At 37.5% G+C, this 18,558-nt stretch overlaps 3 protein-coding genes across 3 annotated transcripts; all 3 read left to right on the top strand.

Annotated features, from left to right (window-relative positions):
* Window positions 1–764: 764 nt before the first annotated feature.
* On the top strand, window positions 765–3,427 carry LOC103421505 (uncharacterized). Its single transcript, XM_008359548.4, has 7 exons — window positions 765–1,103; window positions 1,432–1,526; window positions 1,639–1,756; window positions 1,882–2,000; window positions 2,245–2,431; window positions 2,538–2,681; window positions 2,878–3,427. The coding sequence occupies exons 1-7, from the start codon at window positions 828–830 to the stop codon at window positions 3,166–3,168; spliced, it is 1,230 nt and encodes a 409-aa protein (XP_008357770.2). The 5' UTR covers window positions 765–827; the 3' UTR covers window positions 3,169–3,427.
* Window positions 3,428–8,089: 4,662 nt separating this feature from the next.
* Window positions 8,090–11,994, top strand: WRKY10 (probable WRKY transcription factor 3). Its single transcript, NM_001294081.1, is given in 4 exon segments — window positions 8,090–8,621; window positions 9,263–9,960; window positions 10,054–10,212; window positions 11,432–11,994. Coding segments are annotated over 4 exon segments (1,587 nt in total). The 5' UTR covers window positions 8,090–8,174; the 3' UTR covers window positions 11,715–11,994.
* Window positions 11,995–13,420: 1,426 nt separating this feature from the next.
* Window positions 13,421–17,621, top strand: LOC103411208 (cyclin-dependent kinase C-2 C-like). The gene is made up of 9 exons (XM_008349859.4): window positions 13,421–14,545; window positions 14,799–15,083; window positions 15,171–15,488; window positions 15,618–15,845; window positions 15,985–16,082; window positions 16,222–16,321; window positions 16,444–16,860; window positions 16,954–17,089; window positions 17,188–17,621. The coding sequence occupies exons 1-9, from the start codon at window positions 14,030–14,032 to the stop codon at window positions 17,220–17,222; spliced, it is 2,133 nt and encodes a 710-aa protein (XP_008348081.2). The 5' UTR covers window positions 13,421–14,029; the 3' UTR covers window positions 17,223–17,621.
* The last annotated feature ends 937 nt before the right edge of the window (window positions 17,622–18,558 follow it).

Genomic DNA, 18,558 nt, shown 5'->3' with positions numbered 1-18,558 from the left:
GTGAAAAAAAATCAAAAACACAAAGCTGCAAAACCCAGCTTTTTTTTTCACATTTGTTTTACATAAAAGTTTATCAAACACTATAATACTGCTTTTTTTTTTCAAAAGCACTTTTACAAAAAAGTTTACCAAACACTATGCTGATTTATTTCACAACTACTTATTCTCACAACACAGTAAAAACAGTTTTCTTTCAAAGCACAACAATACCAAACCAGCCCTAAGATTGATGAGATCTAAGTTCAAGACGTTCGGCCGCTATTTAGCTAGGTCTGGTCCGCGTTTTTGTTCGTTTGTTTGTTTGTTGATTCAAGTTCGTCCACTTTTTCCCCTCAAATTTTACCCCCATAAAATCAATGTTTGTTCTAGTAGATTAGTATCTTGTTTAGACTGTTGAGTTATGTGTTGTAAGGAAACTGAGCAAACTATGCTTTATAAATGTAAACTTAACATGATACTCAACTCAAGCTTGATTCGTTAACTTTTTGTACTGAAATACATCGGCTCAAACTTATTCGCAAATTCACTTCTCATGTCATGTCATGTCTTTGTTGTGTTTGGCAAATGAAAATTGATCTGACTGTTTAAGTAACTTGTTATTATCATGTCAACCCGTTACAGAAGCTTTACCCAAATGATTTTAACAAAAAAAAAAAAAAAAAACATGGGCCTTTGAAGGCTTTTTTATTGTTGTAAAAAAATGGGCTTTTGAGGTTGGACTCTTTCAATACCGTAAAAGCCCAATTTTGAGATAAGATGATAAAACAGAATAGCCATTTGTACTCTGCTGAGCTCTTCTTCCTCAGAATCCTCCTACCTTTGCTTTCATGGCTTCCACTTTCTGCTACTCACTTTCACTCCCTCCCATTCCCAACCCACGGAGCCTCAACAAAGTCCAACTCCTACCCACCAACCTTCACACCCCAAACCCCTTTTCTCGCCCCATTTCTACAATCCGGAGCCCCTTAATCCGAGCTTCCAACTCGTCGTCCTCCACCTCAGTTCAAGACGAAGCTCGAAAGCCCAGCGAGGAAGCCATGAGCATCGACAATCTTCGCCGCTTTGTTAAGCTCAACGTGGGCAATTGGCAAGGTTCCTTCTTTGTAAGTATCTGGTTTGTTCTCCAAAATTTGTCACGTGTTTGGTTGCTGAGAACACGAGGCAAAAGATGGGAAATCAAAATGGTCTTTTGTTTTATATTTTGTTTGTCAAGGCTGCAATACTTTTAAAACTTCTGAGCAAAATGCATGTAATTTTGTTGGGTTGGTTGGTCCTTAATTTGGTTTCTGGGATTCGTTAGTGAAAGATTGAATTTTTGTTCCTGCATTTTCTGGGCAGCCAAACAGATAAATTATGTTCATTTAAGAGGAGTCAGATGGGTCCTCATGATTGATTAGTTCTGATTATTTATTAGTTTGAGTGGTTTTGTAGCAATTTGATACTGTTGGGAATCTGTTGCATAAAGTGAATACGAAGCTTGCAGCTAGCTCTTATGGGGAAGGTGAACTCATCAGTCTCATTCAAACGTAAGCTTCGGATAGCGAAAAGTTTAAGATTGGACAAAATTCAAACTGTGTATTGAATGTCAGTGAGCATTATTAGTTTGTTCTGATGATTTGATGATATCTTGCTTTGCAGATTATATATTATGCAGGCTCCATCAAGCACGTCGTTTTCTGAATTAGATGATGAGGTGGAGTGGGCAGAATACAAAATTAAAGAAACCAACATGTTTACTGTGGACAAGTATCAACAGGTGAGGTTTTCCGAGTGTTTGGGGATAGGATCGCTAATCGGTTACTGCCTGTGAAGATATAGCTGAGAGATTAGTTTTTACGATGACTTGTTTTCTGTTGAACATCCATTGTGATTAGTCTACAGATTGGCTTCTTCCCCGATGAGAAAGCTTTTTCGCTAAGGTACCAGACTGCTGGGATGTTAGAAACTGTGTTAAGACAAGGGGTTCTTGGGGATGATGACACTGGTGAAGAATCACCAAAGTGAGTGGTTCCTCCCTCAAATGATGTTCTTTATGATTCCCTGATGAAACTATAAACAATGAGACTATAGTAATTTGTGTAAAAACATGTTCCTCGTCCATTGGTTTGTCGAGTTAAGGTGCATTTGGTCAACATTGTTTCTTTTCTTTCATGATTATATGTTGATCTCCGTCGAATTTCTAACTGAAATTGTTTTACTAACTCTATGTCTATTTGTCTTCTTCAATTTTTGTTCATTGTGTAGAAATCTAAAGCTTCCTTCCCGTCGTCCTGCAATTGTATGCGAAAGTTGTCTGCATTCACTAGACAAAGATATGCGAATAAGAGCTTTCCACATCATGGACCCAAAAGGCATTATCGAAATGATTGTCATCTTCCTGGAGGAAAGAGGAGATGGGGCAGTTCTTCCTCCTGCCCTCGACAATAATGTGGTAAGTTTCACAAAGAAAGCTAGTAGCACTGAAATTTGGGTTTTTATAGTTACGTTTTTGTTTTTGGCTGTGATATATAAAATTAAGTTTCCTTGAATGGTATCAGGAAAACACAGACAGGATTGTGCCATTTCTTGGTACGTGGAAAGGTCACTCAGTAACAAAACGAAGCGGTGTTTATGGATCAACAACGGCTGAAGCTGATACCGTAGCAACACTTGAGATGGATGATAAGGGCCAAGTTATTCAGGTATCTTCCACTCCAATAAAATCCCTCTTGAAAGAACGTGGAACGTAAAATCAAAATGCTTCATTGATAAAATTGCAAATAATCAAAGAACTCATTACTCAAAAAACGTAATGATACCTATTATTTTTGGTTTATATTTTGCTAAGTATCGGTCTTTTCTTACATTTCATTTCCCATCATTCATAAATTATGTCAGGGCATCACTTCCACCTCCGCTGCGGGTGATGTTACCACTAATGTGCCTTGGACGGGAATCAAGTTGGACAACTTGATTACTTTCAACGGAGGTTACCAGATGACTCTATTGCCCGGAGGCATGTACATGGGATGCCCATGCGATGTAGGAAACAATGTTGCAGAATCATTATCGTTCCATTTGGAGTTCTGTTGGCTCGAGGGTCCTGCCAAGAGACAGAGACTGGTTCGTACATACGATGTTGAAGGTCAGGCCGTCTCCACAACTTACTTCTACGAGACAAGAATGTGATATCTCCATCTCCATTGTAGAGACATGCTTTTTGAAAGGGCAAATGTATCTTCCATCCACGGTTTTGCACCGTTCTGTAGAACCCCATTTGATGAGCCAATTTGTATTTGCTTGAAGCCTTGGAACTAGTTGAAGAGTTGAGACTAGGAAGTGTAAGGTCCATAGCGTCCATTGTTGTAAGAGAAGTGTATATTGTTTTTGTACGTATTTTGCCATTAAAAGGTAAATTTTTTAGAAGAAAGGTGAAATTTTCTGCTCCTCTTATGAATCTTTCTCAAGATATCAATTCCTATTAGAAAATTACAGTAGCTTATATTGTCGTGACACTGCTAAGCTCCTTTCATGCAAAGAGTCGTTTCCCCTTTGTGTAAATCAAAGCTTAACATATATACATAAACATCCCGTCAAAATCACAAAAATGAAAATCTCTATCTGTGTGTCAAACTAGGAGTGGAATTATCTTTCCTCTTTTTTTCTCTCCCCTTCTATTTAAATGATCATGGTTAAGTCACATCAACATTTTATATTAATTTTTTATAGAAAAAAAAAGATAAAATAGAGAATATGAGCGGAGGAAATTGAATGGAATGGAAAAAGGAGGAGAGAGAATCCCATTTTGTCAAACAATCGTTAGATGGAAAGCAGGAACTCCCATTTCCGAGGAGGAACTCCTGCTATTGAGAGGAGTCAAGTACTATTCACGTCGTTATATATTTTTGTTAAAAAGGGAAAGAAAATTGAAATTTGTGGCTAAACAAATTTGATTTTGTGCAACCAGAAATAAACATTTATGCACAAAAATTAAATACAAGTTGACAATTTGCAGCTTGTGATGGGACCATGTTGTAATCCATACGCTCATATGATATAATAACATGCGGATCACGAATTACTCCGGATCTGTGTCTAGAGACAACACATACGAAGATTCGGATCGCTTAAGAGAAAAATTCGGACCTTTCGTTTTGTATGTGTGGATAGAAGCCGTAAAATTTAAAATGAGTGGTTTAGGTTTTCGAATCATCTAACTCCGGACACAAAAATCCATAGAAGATCTTAATTTGAGGAGCACAACTTGGTTGAAAATTTGAGATATGATAATGTCCCTTTTGCTGTTGCTGCCCCCAACTACCAAAATATGAAAATCCAAGATCCCCACCAAAGTTTAATGCAACTACTCCAAGTCCCACCTTTCTGCTTCTATTATTGGTATGGGGATTCTACAGTTGGCAGACTTTAAACTTTCTGGGTTACCTCTTATTCAAGTCACACACACGTCATACATGAAATGGATTTTCACTCAACACTCAACTATGCACTGTCATGCTGATTTGAGTCGTCTGTCTCTTTGCACCTAAGTTCAAGTTTCTAGTTTCATAACTCTTCTTTTTACCTCTTACACTCCATTTTCTTAGCTTCTGAATTTAATAGATCAAAGAAAAATCAAGAAATGGAATTAAGTTGAGGAGGGTAGAAGGTCAAAGAGGATTACGGTAATACTACTAGCATGGCATCGGAGGTATGTGAAAAGGCTTAAATGTCAAAATGGTCCATGTGTTATAGCCATATGGTCAATTTAGTCTTTGTGTTTTCAATTTGGCCAATTTAGTCATTGTGTTTATCTCTGTTAGCCAATTAAAGACATTTCATTCAATCTTTGTTAAAAAATTCATAAGAAAAATTATAAGAGATATAATCACCCTTTATTTTTACAGAAAAATGCAAATCAATAAAAAATAACACATATAAGAGAAAAAACTTCCAATTTGAAAGATTAATAAGGTTATGACATAGAAAACAGAGGGAAGTAACGTTAGGGAGGAGAGTAATTTTTGTTTTATTTTTAATTTGATTTCCTTTTTAAATATTTTAGATCAAATAAATAATTTTTTTGCAAATATTAGATGGAAATGTCGTATTGGCTCACAGAGATAAACACAAGGACCAAATTGGCAAAGTTGAAAACACGGGGACTAAATTGACCAAATAACTAAAACAATGACTAAATCCAAGATGGAATGTTGTTTTATTTTTCACTGTATCAAACGATATTCTACTTTTAACTCATTCAAACTACGAAAAATATGTATAAGATGACACATTTCCGCTCCAACTAACCTAACTGGCCAAATATCCTAAAAGTTGATAAATTACACACAATCCTTCCAATGAGAACTAATTTTCCATACACGATACTCGTGGTGTGGATTTGTAAAGCGTACGAAGCAAGCGAATCCAGCTGTTTATAAATTGACCTTTTTCTCAAATTTCAAAACATGTGCAAACCTTGCGTACGTCAACAAATTTAACTATCCACGCCTAGTTTTACAGCTAACACAATATTATTATTTTTTGATCAAAATTGTTAACAAATATTAATGTCGATTTTCGAATTTTCTTCAATGCGACTGCTAGAATGTTCTTTTGCCACGTTTCGACACTTCGCCGGGAGCTCTGGGGTAGTTTACCGGGGAAATTTAGTTGTAGCGACGAAATTAATTTTTGACAATTATTCATGAAAATGTATATATATATAATTAAAAACTGAGAGCGTCGCGTGTAACATTTTTACTTTTTTTCTTTTTAATGTTTTAAATTTAGATGTCAAAAAGTCAGAGCTCAATGGCGGTTGCTTGCGTTGGCTGATAATATAAAAGGATCATGGCCTCATACAAAATAAAAGAAAAATAAAGAAGGTGATAAATGATAAATATAAAATTTAAAATATAGGAATAATAAATTAATTTTTTGGTTGGGAAAAAGAATAATTAAATTCAAAAGGACAATGTAAGAAAATTAAAGGAACTTTAATGAAAAGCACCCGGTACTGTTCACTTTAACGAAAAATCTTATTTTTACACTAAAAAGTCAATTCTGGTACTATTCACTGACCCTTTATTTTGTCCTTATCATTAAAACTCAAAGTTTTCAAGCCATTTTCATTTGTTTTCCTAAAATTAAAAGGGAGGCAGATTCTTTGCCCTCCCACTTTCTGTGTCTTCCCGTGCTCTTCTTTTTATGTGGTCATAGTTAAGCCACGTCAATATTTTATATTATTTTTTTTTTTTGCCTTATGATCTCTAAAAATATATATATAAAATGTTGACATGGTTTAACCGTGATCACATAAAACAGGAGGGCGCGGGAAGACACAGGAAGTGGGAGGGTAGAGAATCTGCCTCCAATTAAAAGTTGGGGATATCTTGGAACCGGATCCCCAAAAACTGAGAGCAATGATACTGGATCGTTGAAATTTAATCCAGCGGCTACAAATAAGAGGCTCCTCTAAAGTTATAATAATTGTAACCGTTAGATCAAATTTCAACGTATCTGATTTATTGCTCAGGGTGCTCAGTTGTTTGGAATCCGGAGGGAATCCGGTTCCTAATATCTTCCCTTCATTTGATATTTAATCAGAAGCACTGGGTCCATCACAATTGATGATGATAACCTAATCAGAGTGGGCTTTATCTGTCGTGGGTCCCTCTGTTGCCGCATTTTCACAAAGCTTTGTATTACATGCAATGTATTTTCACATTTGTGTTATACTTGTAGAATTACATATAGTCTAGCATTTTTTGTTTCGGGCATACTAAAAATTTCTCGTGAGTGTATATCATTATATCGGTATTTTAAGGTTTCATTTTGGTACATGTAAATTTTCCCTTAATAATAGTTAGAAGCTGTAAAATGGAGTTTTTTTTTTTTACTTTAGTCATAACTCATATACAAAGGTAAATATTTTTAATCAATTGAATTACAAGTATTTTGCAATAGAGCGAAGTTTTAGAAGTGTTTTAGTCGGGAGTGTTTTTAAAATGACTGAAAGCGCTTATAAAAAAAATATTTTTGGCTTCCAAAAACAATTTAAGTACTTTCCAGAATTTACTTACATTTTTACTAAAAATTAATTCAAAAAACAAATTTTAGTCATTTTGTTATAAATAAAATATATTGATGAGAAAAAAAGAATACAAGCAGCAAAGAGTAGATGAAAATACAAATACGCAACAAAGAGATGCAGCTATAAGAAAAATAGATAGCAAAGCTAACAACGCTGCATCAAAGCAGCAAAAATAAGCACTAACTATTCATAGTTATATTCCATTCCCGTAAAGTAGAGTAATTAGCAGCGAAATGAGTGATTTTCAAAGAATTCAATGGAAGTCTAATGGTGAACTTAATTGAGTTGAGAACCACATAACGGGTTGACATGAGTTCTTGAATCTATGGTTGTTCCACTCCCTCCAAACATAATACACTGTAGTAAAAGATTTAACTTCAAAACTATCGATGATAAAGATGTTCCATTGCAACTTTAAATGAGCCCTTAGATGCCAATCATTTTGAAAACAACCTTAGACGACCCCTAATGTTTTCGTTGTGTTGTGGGTTGTCTAAGTTGTCTTGACCCTAGTTGCCGGTCTCGTAGGGCAACAAAAGATTGAAGTCCCAAACTTCCATCGGTCTCAAATTTTCACCTTGGAGCATATTTGCCATTTGGACATAACTAAACCATAAAATCTCCAGAAAATATATAAAAATTAATTAATTAAAGGGAGCTTTAACAAAAAGCATCCGGTACTGTTTACTTTAACGAAAAACCACATTTTTTACACTAAAAAGTCAATTCTGGTACTATTCACTTTACCCTTTATTTTGTTCTTATCATTAAAACTCAAAGTTTTCAAACCCTTTTCATTAGTTTTCCTTTAATTAAACTAATTAAACAGAGTTAAAAATTAAATATAAAAACCAATAATAATTGTCATTGTCCATTTTCTGCTCCGTGGACTTTCCACTTGAAGTTCGGGACAGCACGAAACCACCAAAAAACCCAATCGATTTCTTCTGAGAGCAGAGAGCACAAAACCAAGCAAACACCACCACCTGCAGCAAAAACAACACAGGAAAACAGAGAGTTTTAGAGAGAGAAAAACAGAGGATTTTTGAGAGAGGAAAACAGAGGAAAAAGCTGCTTGCTTGATTGCTTGATATACTTATCAATGGCCGCCAAAACCCAAGACTCTGACAGAGTCACAGTTTCAGCACCGCCGCTGCTGCCGACGCAAAGACCGGTGATAACACTCCCCCCGCGGCCGTCCGCAGAGGCCTTTTTCAGCGGCGGATCTGGGGCGAGCCCGGGCCCGATGACTCTGGTCTCGAACTTCTTCGACACCTACCCTGAGTCGGATTTCAGGTCCTTCTCTCAGCTCCTAGCCGGAGCTATGGGCTCGCCGGTGGGTTCCACCAGGGGGATGAGCTTTTTTACCGAGAACCCAGCTGATGGTTTGAGAAAATCAGGCGGAGGTTCCGAAAGCGGGGAGGGTAGTTCCGGGTTTAAGCAGAGCAGGCCGATGAGTTTGGCGGTGGCTCGGCCGCCATTGTTTACTGTTCCTCCGGGGCTCAGCCCCTCTGGGTTGCTCAACTCGCCTGGCTTTTATTCACCTCAGGTAAATTTTATCTAATCTGTACGAAATTTACTGTCACTCTTGGGTTTGCTCTGTTTTGTTGGTGGTTGGTGAGAGTTTGGTTAGTTACTGTTGGGCTGCTACGTCAAAGTTAAAGTAAAATGTGCTTTCTTTTGTGTTGAGTATTGGAATATGGTATTGCAGAATGATGGGTTTTGGTTAAAGTTGCTTTCTTTCCACCAATTTTGTCACGAAATGATGGATTTCTTCACAAAATTGTGTGCAACGAAAGTTAGATTTCTGTACAAAACATCAACTTTGTTATGCCATTTGCAAAAGCTGTATGTTGGTGCTTCTTGTGCCTCTGTGTTGAGCATAATTTATATTATTCGATTCGCCAATCACGAGTTTATTTGTTTAGTGTGGTTAGATTAGGTTATGTATGATGCAATCTTGTTCGAAAGGGACCTTCGTTTAACATCCTGTACAATTTGTTAAAAGTTCCTCAAAGCTGGTTAAACATGTCAATTTGTTGATGCATTTTTGTGACAGACGATATGGAACTATGTTCGTGTTGGTGTTTCGTTCCCCATTGTCTTTCTACACACTACAATATGATTTCTGAAAGTGGCTGACTTGAATTAGTATCCGGTATTCATGTATTGTTCTTCATATTGATGCAGAGTCCATTTGGAATGTCACACCAGCAGGCCTTGGCACAGGTTACTGCTCAAGCTGCACTAGCCCAATCTCGTGTGTACATGCAACCTGAGTATCAACCTTCTTCAGTAGCACCCCCAACAGAGCCAGAGGAACGTCAACTATCCTTAATGCCCAATGAAGCTTCACAGCAGCAGACATTGCCCTCAACATCTAATACTAAAAGTTCTGCAAGGCAATCCCCAGAGGCATCTCATTCTGATAAGAAATACCAACCTTCATCCACTGATAGACCTGCAGACGATAGCTACAACTGGCGGAAATATGGGCAGAAGCAGGTTAAAGGCAGTGAATTTCCTCGAAGCTACTACAAATGCACACATATGAATTGCCCTGTCAAAAAGAAAGTCGAGCGTTCTCCTAATGGCGAAATAACTGAGATTATCTACAAGGGGCAGCATAACCATGAAGTCCCTCAACCGAGTAAACGCCCAAAAGATGGTGATCTGAATGGGCCTAAGCCTGAAAACGGATTACAAAGAAGGATAGGAGATTCAAATAGGTCAAGTGAAAATGTAGCTTCGTACTCACGACGTGAGATGGATCAAGAATCTACTCAAGCCGCTCCTGGACAGTTACCGGGGGAAAATGACAATGAAGAGTTGGGCGATGGGGAAAGTAGAGAAGAGGGAGATGCTGATGAACCTAATGCAAAGAGAAGGTATTTTCAAGCCTATCATTTTGCATAAAATCATAGTATATTGTTTACATTTCTTTCTTCTTAATATTCAAGTATCCTTGTATGTGAGTGCAGAAACATAGACGTTGGCGCATCTGAGGTAGCTTTGCCACATAAGACGGTCACAGAACCAAAAATCATTGTGCAAACAAGGAGTGAAGTTGATCTTTTAGATGATGGTTATAGGTGGCGCAAGTACGGGCAAAAGGTGGTCAAAGGGAATCCTCATCCGAGGTGGTAACTTCCTCCATATAAATGCTTCTTATTTTCAGTTTTACTGATTGCATTATATGAGGTATTCATCAATTCCCCTCCTGAATTTGTGACCATTGGCCAATTTCCCCCCTCAACTTTAATTTTGGCCAATTTTCCCCTCAACTCTCATAATTAGTCAATTTCCCCCCTCAACTTTAATTTGGCCAATTTCTCCCCTCAACTCTCATAATTAGTCAATTTGCACCCTACTGTTAATTTTTTTAATTTTCCATCTATTCTTTTTTTTTCTTTCAATCTTTCTAATAACTTCCAACAAAGTACTAAAATTAACATAAATTCACCTGCATAATATAGGGTAAAATGTACAAAAACATAATACAATTAGTATGTGATATGGGTTGATTATAAGAAAAAGTTATGAATCGGGTTTAAAGCATGTAGAAGAAGAAATAATAATCATAAACTCATGGATCAGACCTATTTCAATAAAATGGGTTATTCTTAATAAGGAGTCGAAAATTATGAATTGACTAGCCATTTTTGCACTAAAGCTTGATTCTCCGCAATTTCCTTGAACTTAGCTTCACTTTTATAAAGAAAATTGTATTCACATACAAAAATGTACACATCAATCCTTTTCGTTATCAATTTTGTATAGTAAAAAATCAAATAAAATTACTCCATACTAATTTATTATGACTAATAATACTATCTATGATAAATTGTAAAATTCTAAATTTTAATCTATTTGTAATAGGATAAAGACATAGGAAAATGATTAACATACATCTTATTTAGTTTCTTACACACACTTGTTTAATTATGATCAAATTAAAAAATTAACAGTAGGGTGCAAAGGCAAGCAGGTTGTTCTTGCTAAATTGTTTCTGACATGTTAATATTCACTATTAATGAATTAATAGGCTTGCATGTTTCTTGGCCAGAATTTAAAAAGGGCAATTAAGTATTCCGAGAATTTTGCATATTGTTTAATGGATGGAGGTGAAATCAAGAACTATTAGATGATATATAGCGTTGAATTCAGAAAAATCTTTAGAGATTGGGATGAATTCACGATTACTTATGCTCGGATTGATTAAGAACAACTACTTTCTGATCTTAAAGCTTCACATCCTTAGCGTACATTTACAATATGTGAAGAATTTACTACTAATGTTTTTGGTTCCAAATGGTTTTCCTTTTGTGAGCATGTTTTCTAATACTAACTTGTTTACAGAAGCTATTACAAATGCACTTTTGCGGGATGCAATGTCCGTAAGCATGTTGAGAGAGCTTCCACTGACGCCAAAGCCGTCATCACTACATACGAGGGGAAACACAACCATGATGTTCCAGCAGCAAGAAACAGCAGCCACAACACGGCCAATAATAGTGCATCACAGTTAAAACCACCAGCGTCTGGGGCTTCACAGCATACCCTACTCAAAGGGAGAGAATATGGAAACAATGACCAGAGACCGGTACTTCTTCAGCTAAAAGAAGAACAAATCTTTGTTTAAAGTGCTTTGGTGAAATCCGTTAAGTAAAGGTCAGTATTCAAGTCCAACCAACTAACACGATGCAAAATGAACAAATACAGAGAAGGTGTGTGATCTTTTTGATATGTACTGCTGCACATGTGGATGGTTTATAGGCTTGGCTGCATAGGCCCGACATTATTTGTAAATTCGAATGCAGAAATAGGGTCGTATTCATATAGACTTACTTCTCGAGGAAATGCGAATATACAAGTATACAACTGATGTATAAATGTGCTTTGAATCTACCTGGATTTTTTCAGTTATTTCCGTCTATGTTGGTTGTTTCTTTCTGGTTACATTTCTCATGTATAAGCTCGTGTGCCGTTCAAAGATATAGCAAATGCGAGACATCCGTTTCATGAAAAGGGTACAGGCACGTTTTTGGGCTTTTTCTTTTTACTGGAACAAAGCAAAGCTACCTGGCTATTGTGTCCCGCTTGCTTCTGCTTAATTGCTCATTTGAGATGTTCATACTTTTTGTCGGTACCTGCTTATGTGGGCTGTTATATGAGCGGCACAAAAGCGACCAAAAGAAGTTGAAGCAGGACAACTCATTTGCCATTTGGGATATTGTTTGTATTTTGACTGCGAAAATACATCGTAAATGTGTTCTAATTTCCCAGGAGGATCCTCTCCGGATCCTCTTTATAAGGATCTGAGAATTTTCAAATCGTGTCCATCTATCGTATATCGTGCGGTCAGTTTCCGACAAGTAGTATTCATATTTAATTTAAAATAAGATTATTTACAATGATTTCTGACCGTACGATGTATGATGAACAAACACGATTTGAGGATTATCAGGATTCTCACAAAGAGGCCAGGAGAGGATCCTCATTCTCTAATTTCGAGTTAGTAAACACGTCATAAATTAGTGTGTGCGTCCAAATAACTGTTCCAACGTCGAACAGCTCACATAAGGAACTGAAACACTCAATAATTTGAACCAATTATTTATTTATCTAATCCGAAATTGCTTATTTCCCAACTCATAAAATTTAGCACAACTTTAATTAACAAACATTAAACATTTCAATTAGCTCAAGTCACAAGTGACGGAGAGTGAGGAAATACGTTAGGATTATAATAGGTAACAACTTTTAATTCACGTACTATTTAATGAAAAAGAATTAATGAATTTAAACTGGTAATCATTGAATAGCATGGTCTGCTAACACAGACGTATATTGTAAACAATTTGATGTGGATTAGGAAAGATTGTGTGTTTTATTTTTATTTATTTATTGCTTTTTTTTTTCTATCGAACAAGTGGAGGAGCCAAAGATCCAAAACCAAACAAAAATACAGGGGCGACAAAAAAGCTAATAATATATAGCCTGCATCTGGATATATAATCATACAAAGCACCAAGGCTGTTGGGTAGTTGGCCTGCAACCTCCATCACCACCACCCTCACCTCCCCATTTCATACAACATCACTCATCACACAACTCTCTCTCTCTCTCTCAAGTTTCTTAGGCGACATGCTCTTGGAATGATTAAACGTGTTTTTTGATAGCTTTTGGAATAACTAAACGTGTTTTTTGATAATTCAAAATGTTTTTGACTATGTTTGTCAGAAAAAAATTTTAAAACGTTTATATAGTGTGGAAATATTCTCTGAAGACGCGCCACGAAAGTACTTTCATGTTTTTTTTAAATGCTTCTAAAAGAAGCACTTGTGTGCGGAAGTACTTCCTACTAGCTTCCATCTCTAAACTTTCCTACCCTTTTCTCTCTTTTCCGTGTCACTGTGCGACTGACTGTCCATTGTCCAACCAGGTACACCGCACCAAACACCATGAAAGCATGAAAGCAACCAACAAACAACAACGGTTACATTTCCCACCTTTTCCTCTTTTCCCAAATCACAAACCCCAAAAATAAAATACAAAAGCAAAAACAAAAACAGAGAAAGAGAAAAGATGAAGAAAAAACAGGGACCCACGTACGCAAATCAATGTCGACTGTGAAAACGATGTTGCTGTTGCTTCCTCTGTTTCCGGTCCGTTAGTCGCGACATCCTCATAATCCCCCCCGCACATTTCGCAATAACCGAGGAGGGAGGACGACCGGCTCGTTGGGACAACCACCCAAATATGGCCGCCTCTGTTTTCTCGATTTTCTTTGGCTTGAAGAAAATGAGAACCCATTTTTGAGACTGCCCTCACGCTGTAGGGGTGCCCCTCCCCCTTATCGACCCTTCTCCCGATCTCCGCCGTTCGATCCATCGGCGATCTACCCCCCACATTATCCGATCGATAGATGCTGGCGGGATTTGGCGGTGGCGGTGAATGGGTTGCATCAGCTCCAAGAGGGCGGCTGCCACGGCTTCTCCTTGTTACGAGTACTCGGCCGCAGTTTCCCACAATGGCTCCGTCCTCCTCCAGCCCTCTTCATCTTCCTTGAAAAAGGACAACTCCGCCTCCGCCGCCACCACCAACAACAACGTCAGCCGATCCAAATCCAAAGCAAAGTCCAAATCGAACTCTTCGGAATTTAAGAAGAGTGGTAGCAAGAAGGACCCCCAGAATCATCGACCGGGCGACGTGTCGGAGGATCGGAGCGTCGTCTGCGGGAGAGAGTCGAAGAAGAGCAGGAAAGAGAAGGAGGGGTCTTATCACAGCCATAATAGTCACAATGGCGGGAAAGGTAGCGCCTTTAGCTTCAGGTTGGGTTTTTCCAGTCGTTCTTCTTTGGAGGCAGAGCAAGTCTCCGCCGGCTGGCCCTCTTGGCTCAGCGCCGCCGCCGGCGAGGTCATTTATGGGTGGATCCCCCTCAAAGCTGATGCTTACGAGAAGTTGGAAAAGGTACATTTTCATGGATCATCTTCCCATTTTCCATTAGTTTTAATGACATTATTAATTAATCACTAATAAATCTAATTGCAAGTGCACATCTTTAGTTTGTTTAAATGTGCAAGCCTTCAAAAACTTGTAAGGGGATTTTGTTCTTGATGTAATTCAATGGTAGTTTCTAATGCTTTGCCCTACAGTTTTAAAATTTTGGAATTTGCTTACAGTTTATTGATTTTTTTACATCAGTTCATTTCGATGCGTGCAGATTGGACAAGGTACATACAGCAGTGTGTTCCGAGCTAAGGAAGTCGAAACTGGGAGGATTGTTGCACTCAAGAAAGTGCGATTTGACAATTTTCAACCAGAGAGTATTAGGTTTATGGCTCGAGAGATTATGATTCTTCGCAGGCTTGATCATCCGAACATCATGAAATTGGAGGGCATAATAACATCTCGATCATCAAATAGCATATATCTCGTATTCGAGTACATGGAGCACGATCTTGCAGGACTTGTAGCTAGTCCCGAGATCAAATTCAGCGACATGCAGGTTAGTTTCTTGCCTAACAAGTTTTGTTGAACCGTTTGAACGTTGCCAGACAAGTCAATAAGTTTGGTTGGTCTTTCTTCTGTGTAGATTAAATGTTATTTGAGGCAGCTATTATCCGCAGTCGAGCACTGTCACTTAAGAGGTATTATGCATCGAGATATCAAGGCCTCGAATATTTTGGTAAACGACGATGGGATTCTAAAGTTGGGAGATTTTGGATTGGCTAATGTCGTTAACTCAAAGAGCAAGCAACCACTGACAAGTCGTGTGGTGACCTTGTGGTACCGTCCTCCTGAACTTTTGATGGGGGCAACTGAGTATGGAGTTTCGGTGGATCTCTGGAGCGTGGGCTGTGTATTTGCAGAACTGTTTCTAGGAAAGCCTATCCTTAAAGGAAGAACCGAGGTGATTACTTACAACGTTAACGTCCAACGCTAAAAGTTTCTCTAATTAGGGATTTTAAATAGAGTCCTCCTTAGCAATATGGGATTTAGAATTCGAGATGAAGTTAATAGCTCCCCTCTCGTTTTATAGGTCGAACAACTGCACAAAATTTTCAAGCTTTGTGGTTCGCCTCCTGAAGAATACTGGAAAACGTCAAAGCTTCCTCACGCAACTATGTTTAAACCGCAGCACACTTACGAAAGTTCTCTTAGGGAGAGGTGTAAAGAATTTCCAACTACTGCAGTAGACATGTTAGAGAATCTTCTTTCGGTAGAACCTTACAAACGCGGGACTGTCTCCTCTGCCCTAATGTCCGAGGTACATTTCTTCAAAAATATACTCTCAAAACTTTATGACGGCAAATTACTTTCAACGTTGTTTGAAGAGACGTTCTTAAGAGCATAAAAAATTCTGCCCTTACTGGTTTACTTCTTTGTCTTGGCATCTCTTATTGCAGTACTTCAAAACAAAGCCTTATGCATGCGATCCGTCACATTTGCCAAAGTATCCTCCTACCAAAGAAATGGATGCTAAAATTCGGGAGGAATCACAAAGGTAAAATTTTTCGTTTAAACTAAGGTTGTAATTCAGATGTCAGTAGGACTCTGCGGGTGTTTTCATTTCTAATTGCGATGTTTACTTAGAAGTGATTTCAATTGTTTACTTAGACGGCTGTATTTGTTACATTATTCAGAAAAAAACCTGGTATTCGAGCACGAGAGACAAGGAAACCAAGGAGAGTCCGTAAGGCCTTGCTCGAGTCAAATAGTTCCGCTAAATTGGCACCAAAAGAGGTCTTTCTCTATTTCTATTCATGCTCGCCTGCGCGTGTGGCAGTGTGTGTTTTTTTGTTATGGAAGCATGAAGCATGAAGCAAGCTAGTTCTAACTGAATGATTAATCCTTTGGGTGTGCAGGATGGGCAAGACGATCATACTCAATCTGCTCGTAGAATGAATGGTGGTAACCCACTTATCCTGAGGGCGAAAGGAGGGCTTCTGCGCCGCGAATCTAATCTAAAACCGCAATTTGATACAGTTTCGGAGAATTGCGAGTTGAATGCATCACTGGGAGATAGTACATTGTCTTCCGTACAAACCTCAGCAGCAAGCGGTTTTGCATGGGCTAAAAGGGGAACTGAGGATGGTACTCAATCCGCAGTTTCAGACGGCTCGAAAAGTCAGTTCAGTGCACTTGATGCAAATTTCGCACGGAGTACATATGACCTAAAACAAGGACATAGAACTGGCAGGATGGCTATACGAAAGCTTAGAACTTTCGACGCGTCTGAACTTACTAGTACAGAAGAGCCAGATGATACCGGAAACAACACGGTAAGAATATAGAACAAAACCATCATCTTTGATACAGTTGATCCAAATGCTTTACGCTTAATTACCATGACTTATCCTTCAACAACGTAATAGGATTACATTGCGGAAGAGAAGCGTGACATTGAGTTTTCCGGACCCCTACTATCCCAACCGTGTAGAATCGATGAACACTTGCGAAGGAACGAAAGCCATATACGCCATGTAGCTCGACGATCAAGGTTTGAAAAAGGTACACACGCGAATCTTAATCCCAGAAGAGCATAAATCACAATGTTATTATACATGTATTATATTACTAAACCACATCACTCATCGTTTATGTTACAGAAGTAGAACCCGAGTCTTTACAAGTTGCCTTATGAGATAATGATTCGCATACATAATACAAATAGTTGTATTATACACGACAAAGGCGACGGTGATTTACGTGTCACGATTGAACTTAATTTCTTCAAGAGAAATGGTGCAATAGCAGGCAGTGCTTGTTGAATCAAGCAATCAAAGTCCTCAAGTATTGGAGCTCAGAAGACATTTTTCTCTTGCCGCATAATTTCATGAGTCAAATACGCTCTCTGAATCATGAACCAAAGAAAAAAAATTAAATCACAAATGTACAACAACACCATAGGCATTTTAGTGAACATCTTGTCAACCCAATCAATTTTTCACAAAGCCTCTTTTTCTTGAATTATTTGATGGGCATCTTGAAAATTTTATTTATTTAAAAGCAAATATATATTATGATTAAAGTCTAAAGACAACCTCTGTAATGTTTGTTTGTTTGAGAATGATATCTCTAAATTACTCTTAACTCACGCCGTGGAGATTAAAACTCGGGTTCCACAATATCTTAACCAACTAATTTAACTTGAGTGTAAAGAAAAAGTCATAGTATCATCATCAATTAACCTAACTAATGCGCTGGAGATTAAAACTGAGTTCCACAATACTCTAACCAACTAACGTAACTCGAGTGCAAAGAGATGTAGTTATAATATTATAACCAATTGACTTAACTCCCGGCTTATTTGTCTAATTGAATTGTTGGTTGTCAGAATAAAAGCTTGATTACCTTTTGACAAATTTGTAATTTCCTTGTGGGATACTAAAATACGGAAGATTATATTTATACATTCCAAATTATTCTCTTACATCCATTTAATTTTTTAATATTTTTAATATTTTTTAATATTTTTCTATCAAATATTAGTGATGTGTAGAAAATATTAAAAAATTACAAAGATGTGAAAAAAATAATTTGAGATGTGTAATATAATCTCTCCTAAAATACATGAAAAATTAAAGAGAGTTTTAACAAAAAAACTCACGACTCTGTTCACTATAACAAAAAAATCACATTTACTATTCACTTTAACATTTATTTTTTTTTTATTGTTAAAACTCATAATTTTCAAACTTCTTTATTTTTCCTAAAATTAAACCCTCAAATCAGAGACCATGAACAAAATGAACTGCGATTAGATCACCCAAAAATCCCTCAAATCGAAAGAAATAAATGGTTTTTAAAAGCAAGAAATTGGGTTCCAGAGAAAAAAGAATTGATTTTCAAGGTTTTAGAAGCAAGAAAATTGGGGTTTTAGAGAAGAAAAAAAAAAGGAAAGAGATTTGAGATGTAGGGCAAACAGACAGCGCATGCTGCAAAAACTGGAGCAGCAGAGCGGCCATGGAACCCCCAAC

The sequence above is a fragment of the Malus domestica genome, chromosome 09 (assembly GCF_042453785.1).
Source record: "Malus domestica chromosome 09, GDT2T_hap1".
Classification (NCBI taxonomy): domain Eukaryota; kingdom Viridiplantae; phylum Streptophyta; class Magnoliopsida; order Rosales; family Rosaceae; genus Malus; species Malus domestica.
This window is presented reverse-complemented; position numbering and strand designations above follow the sequence as displayed.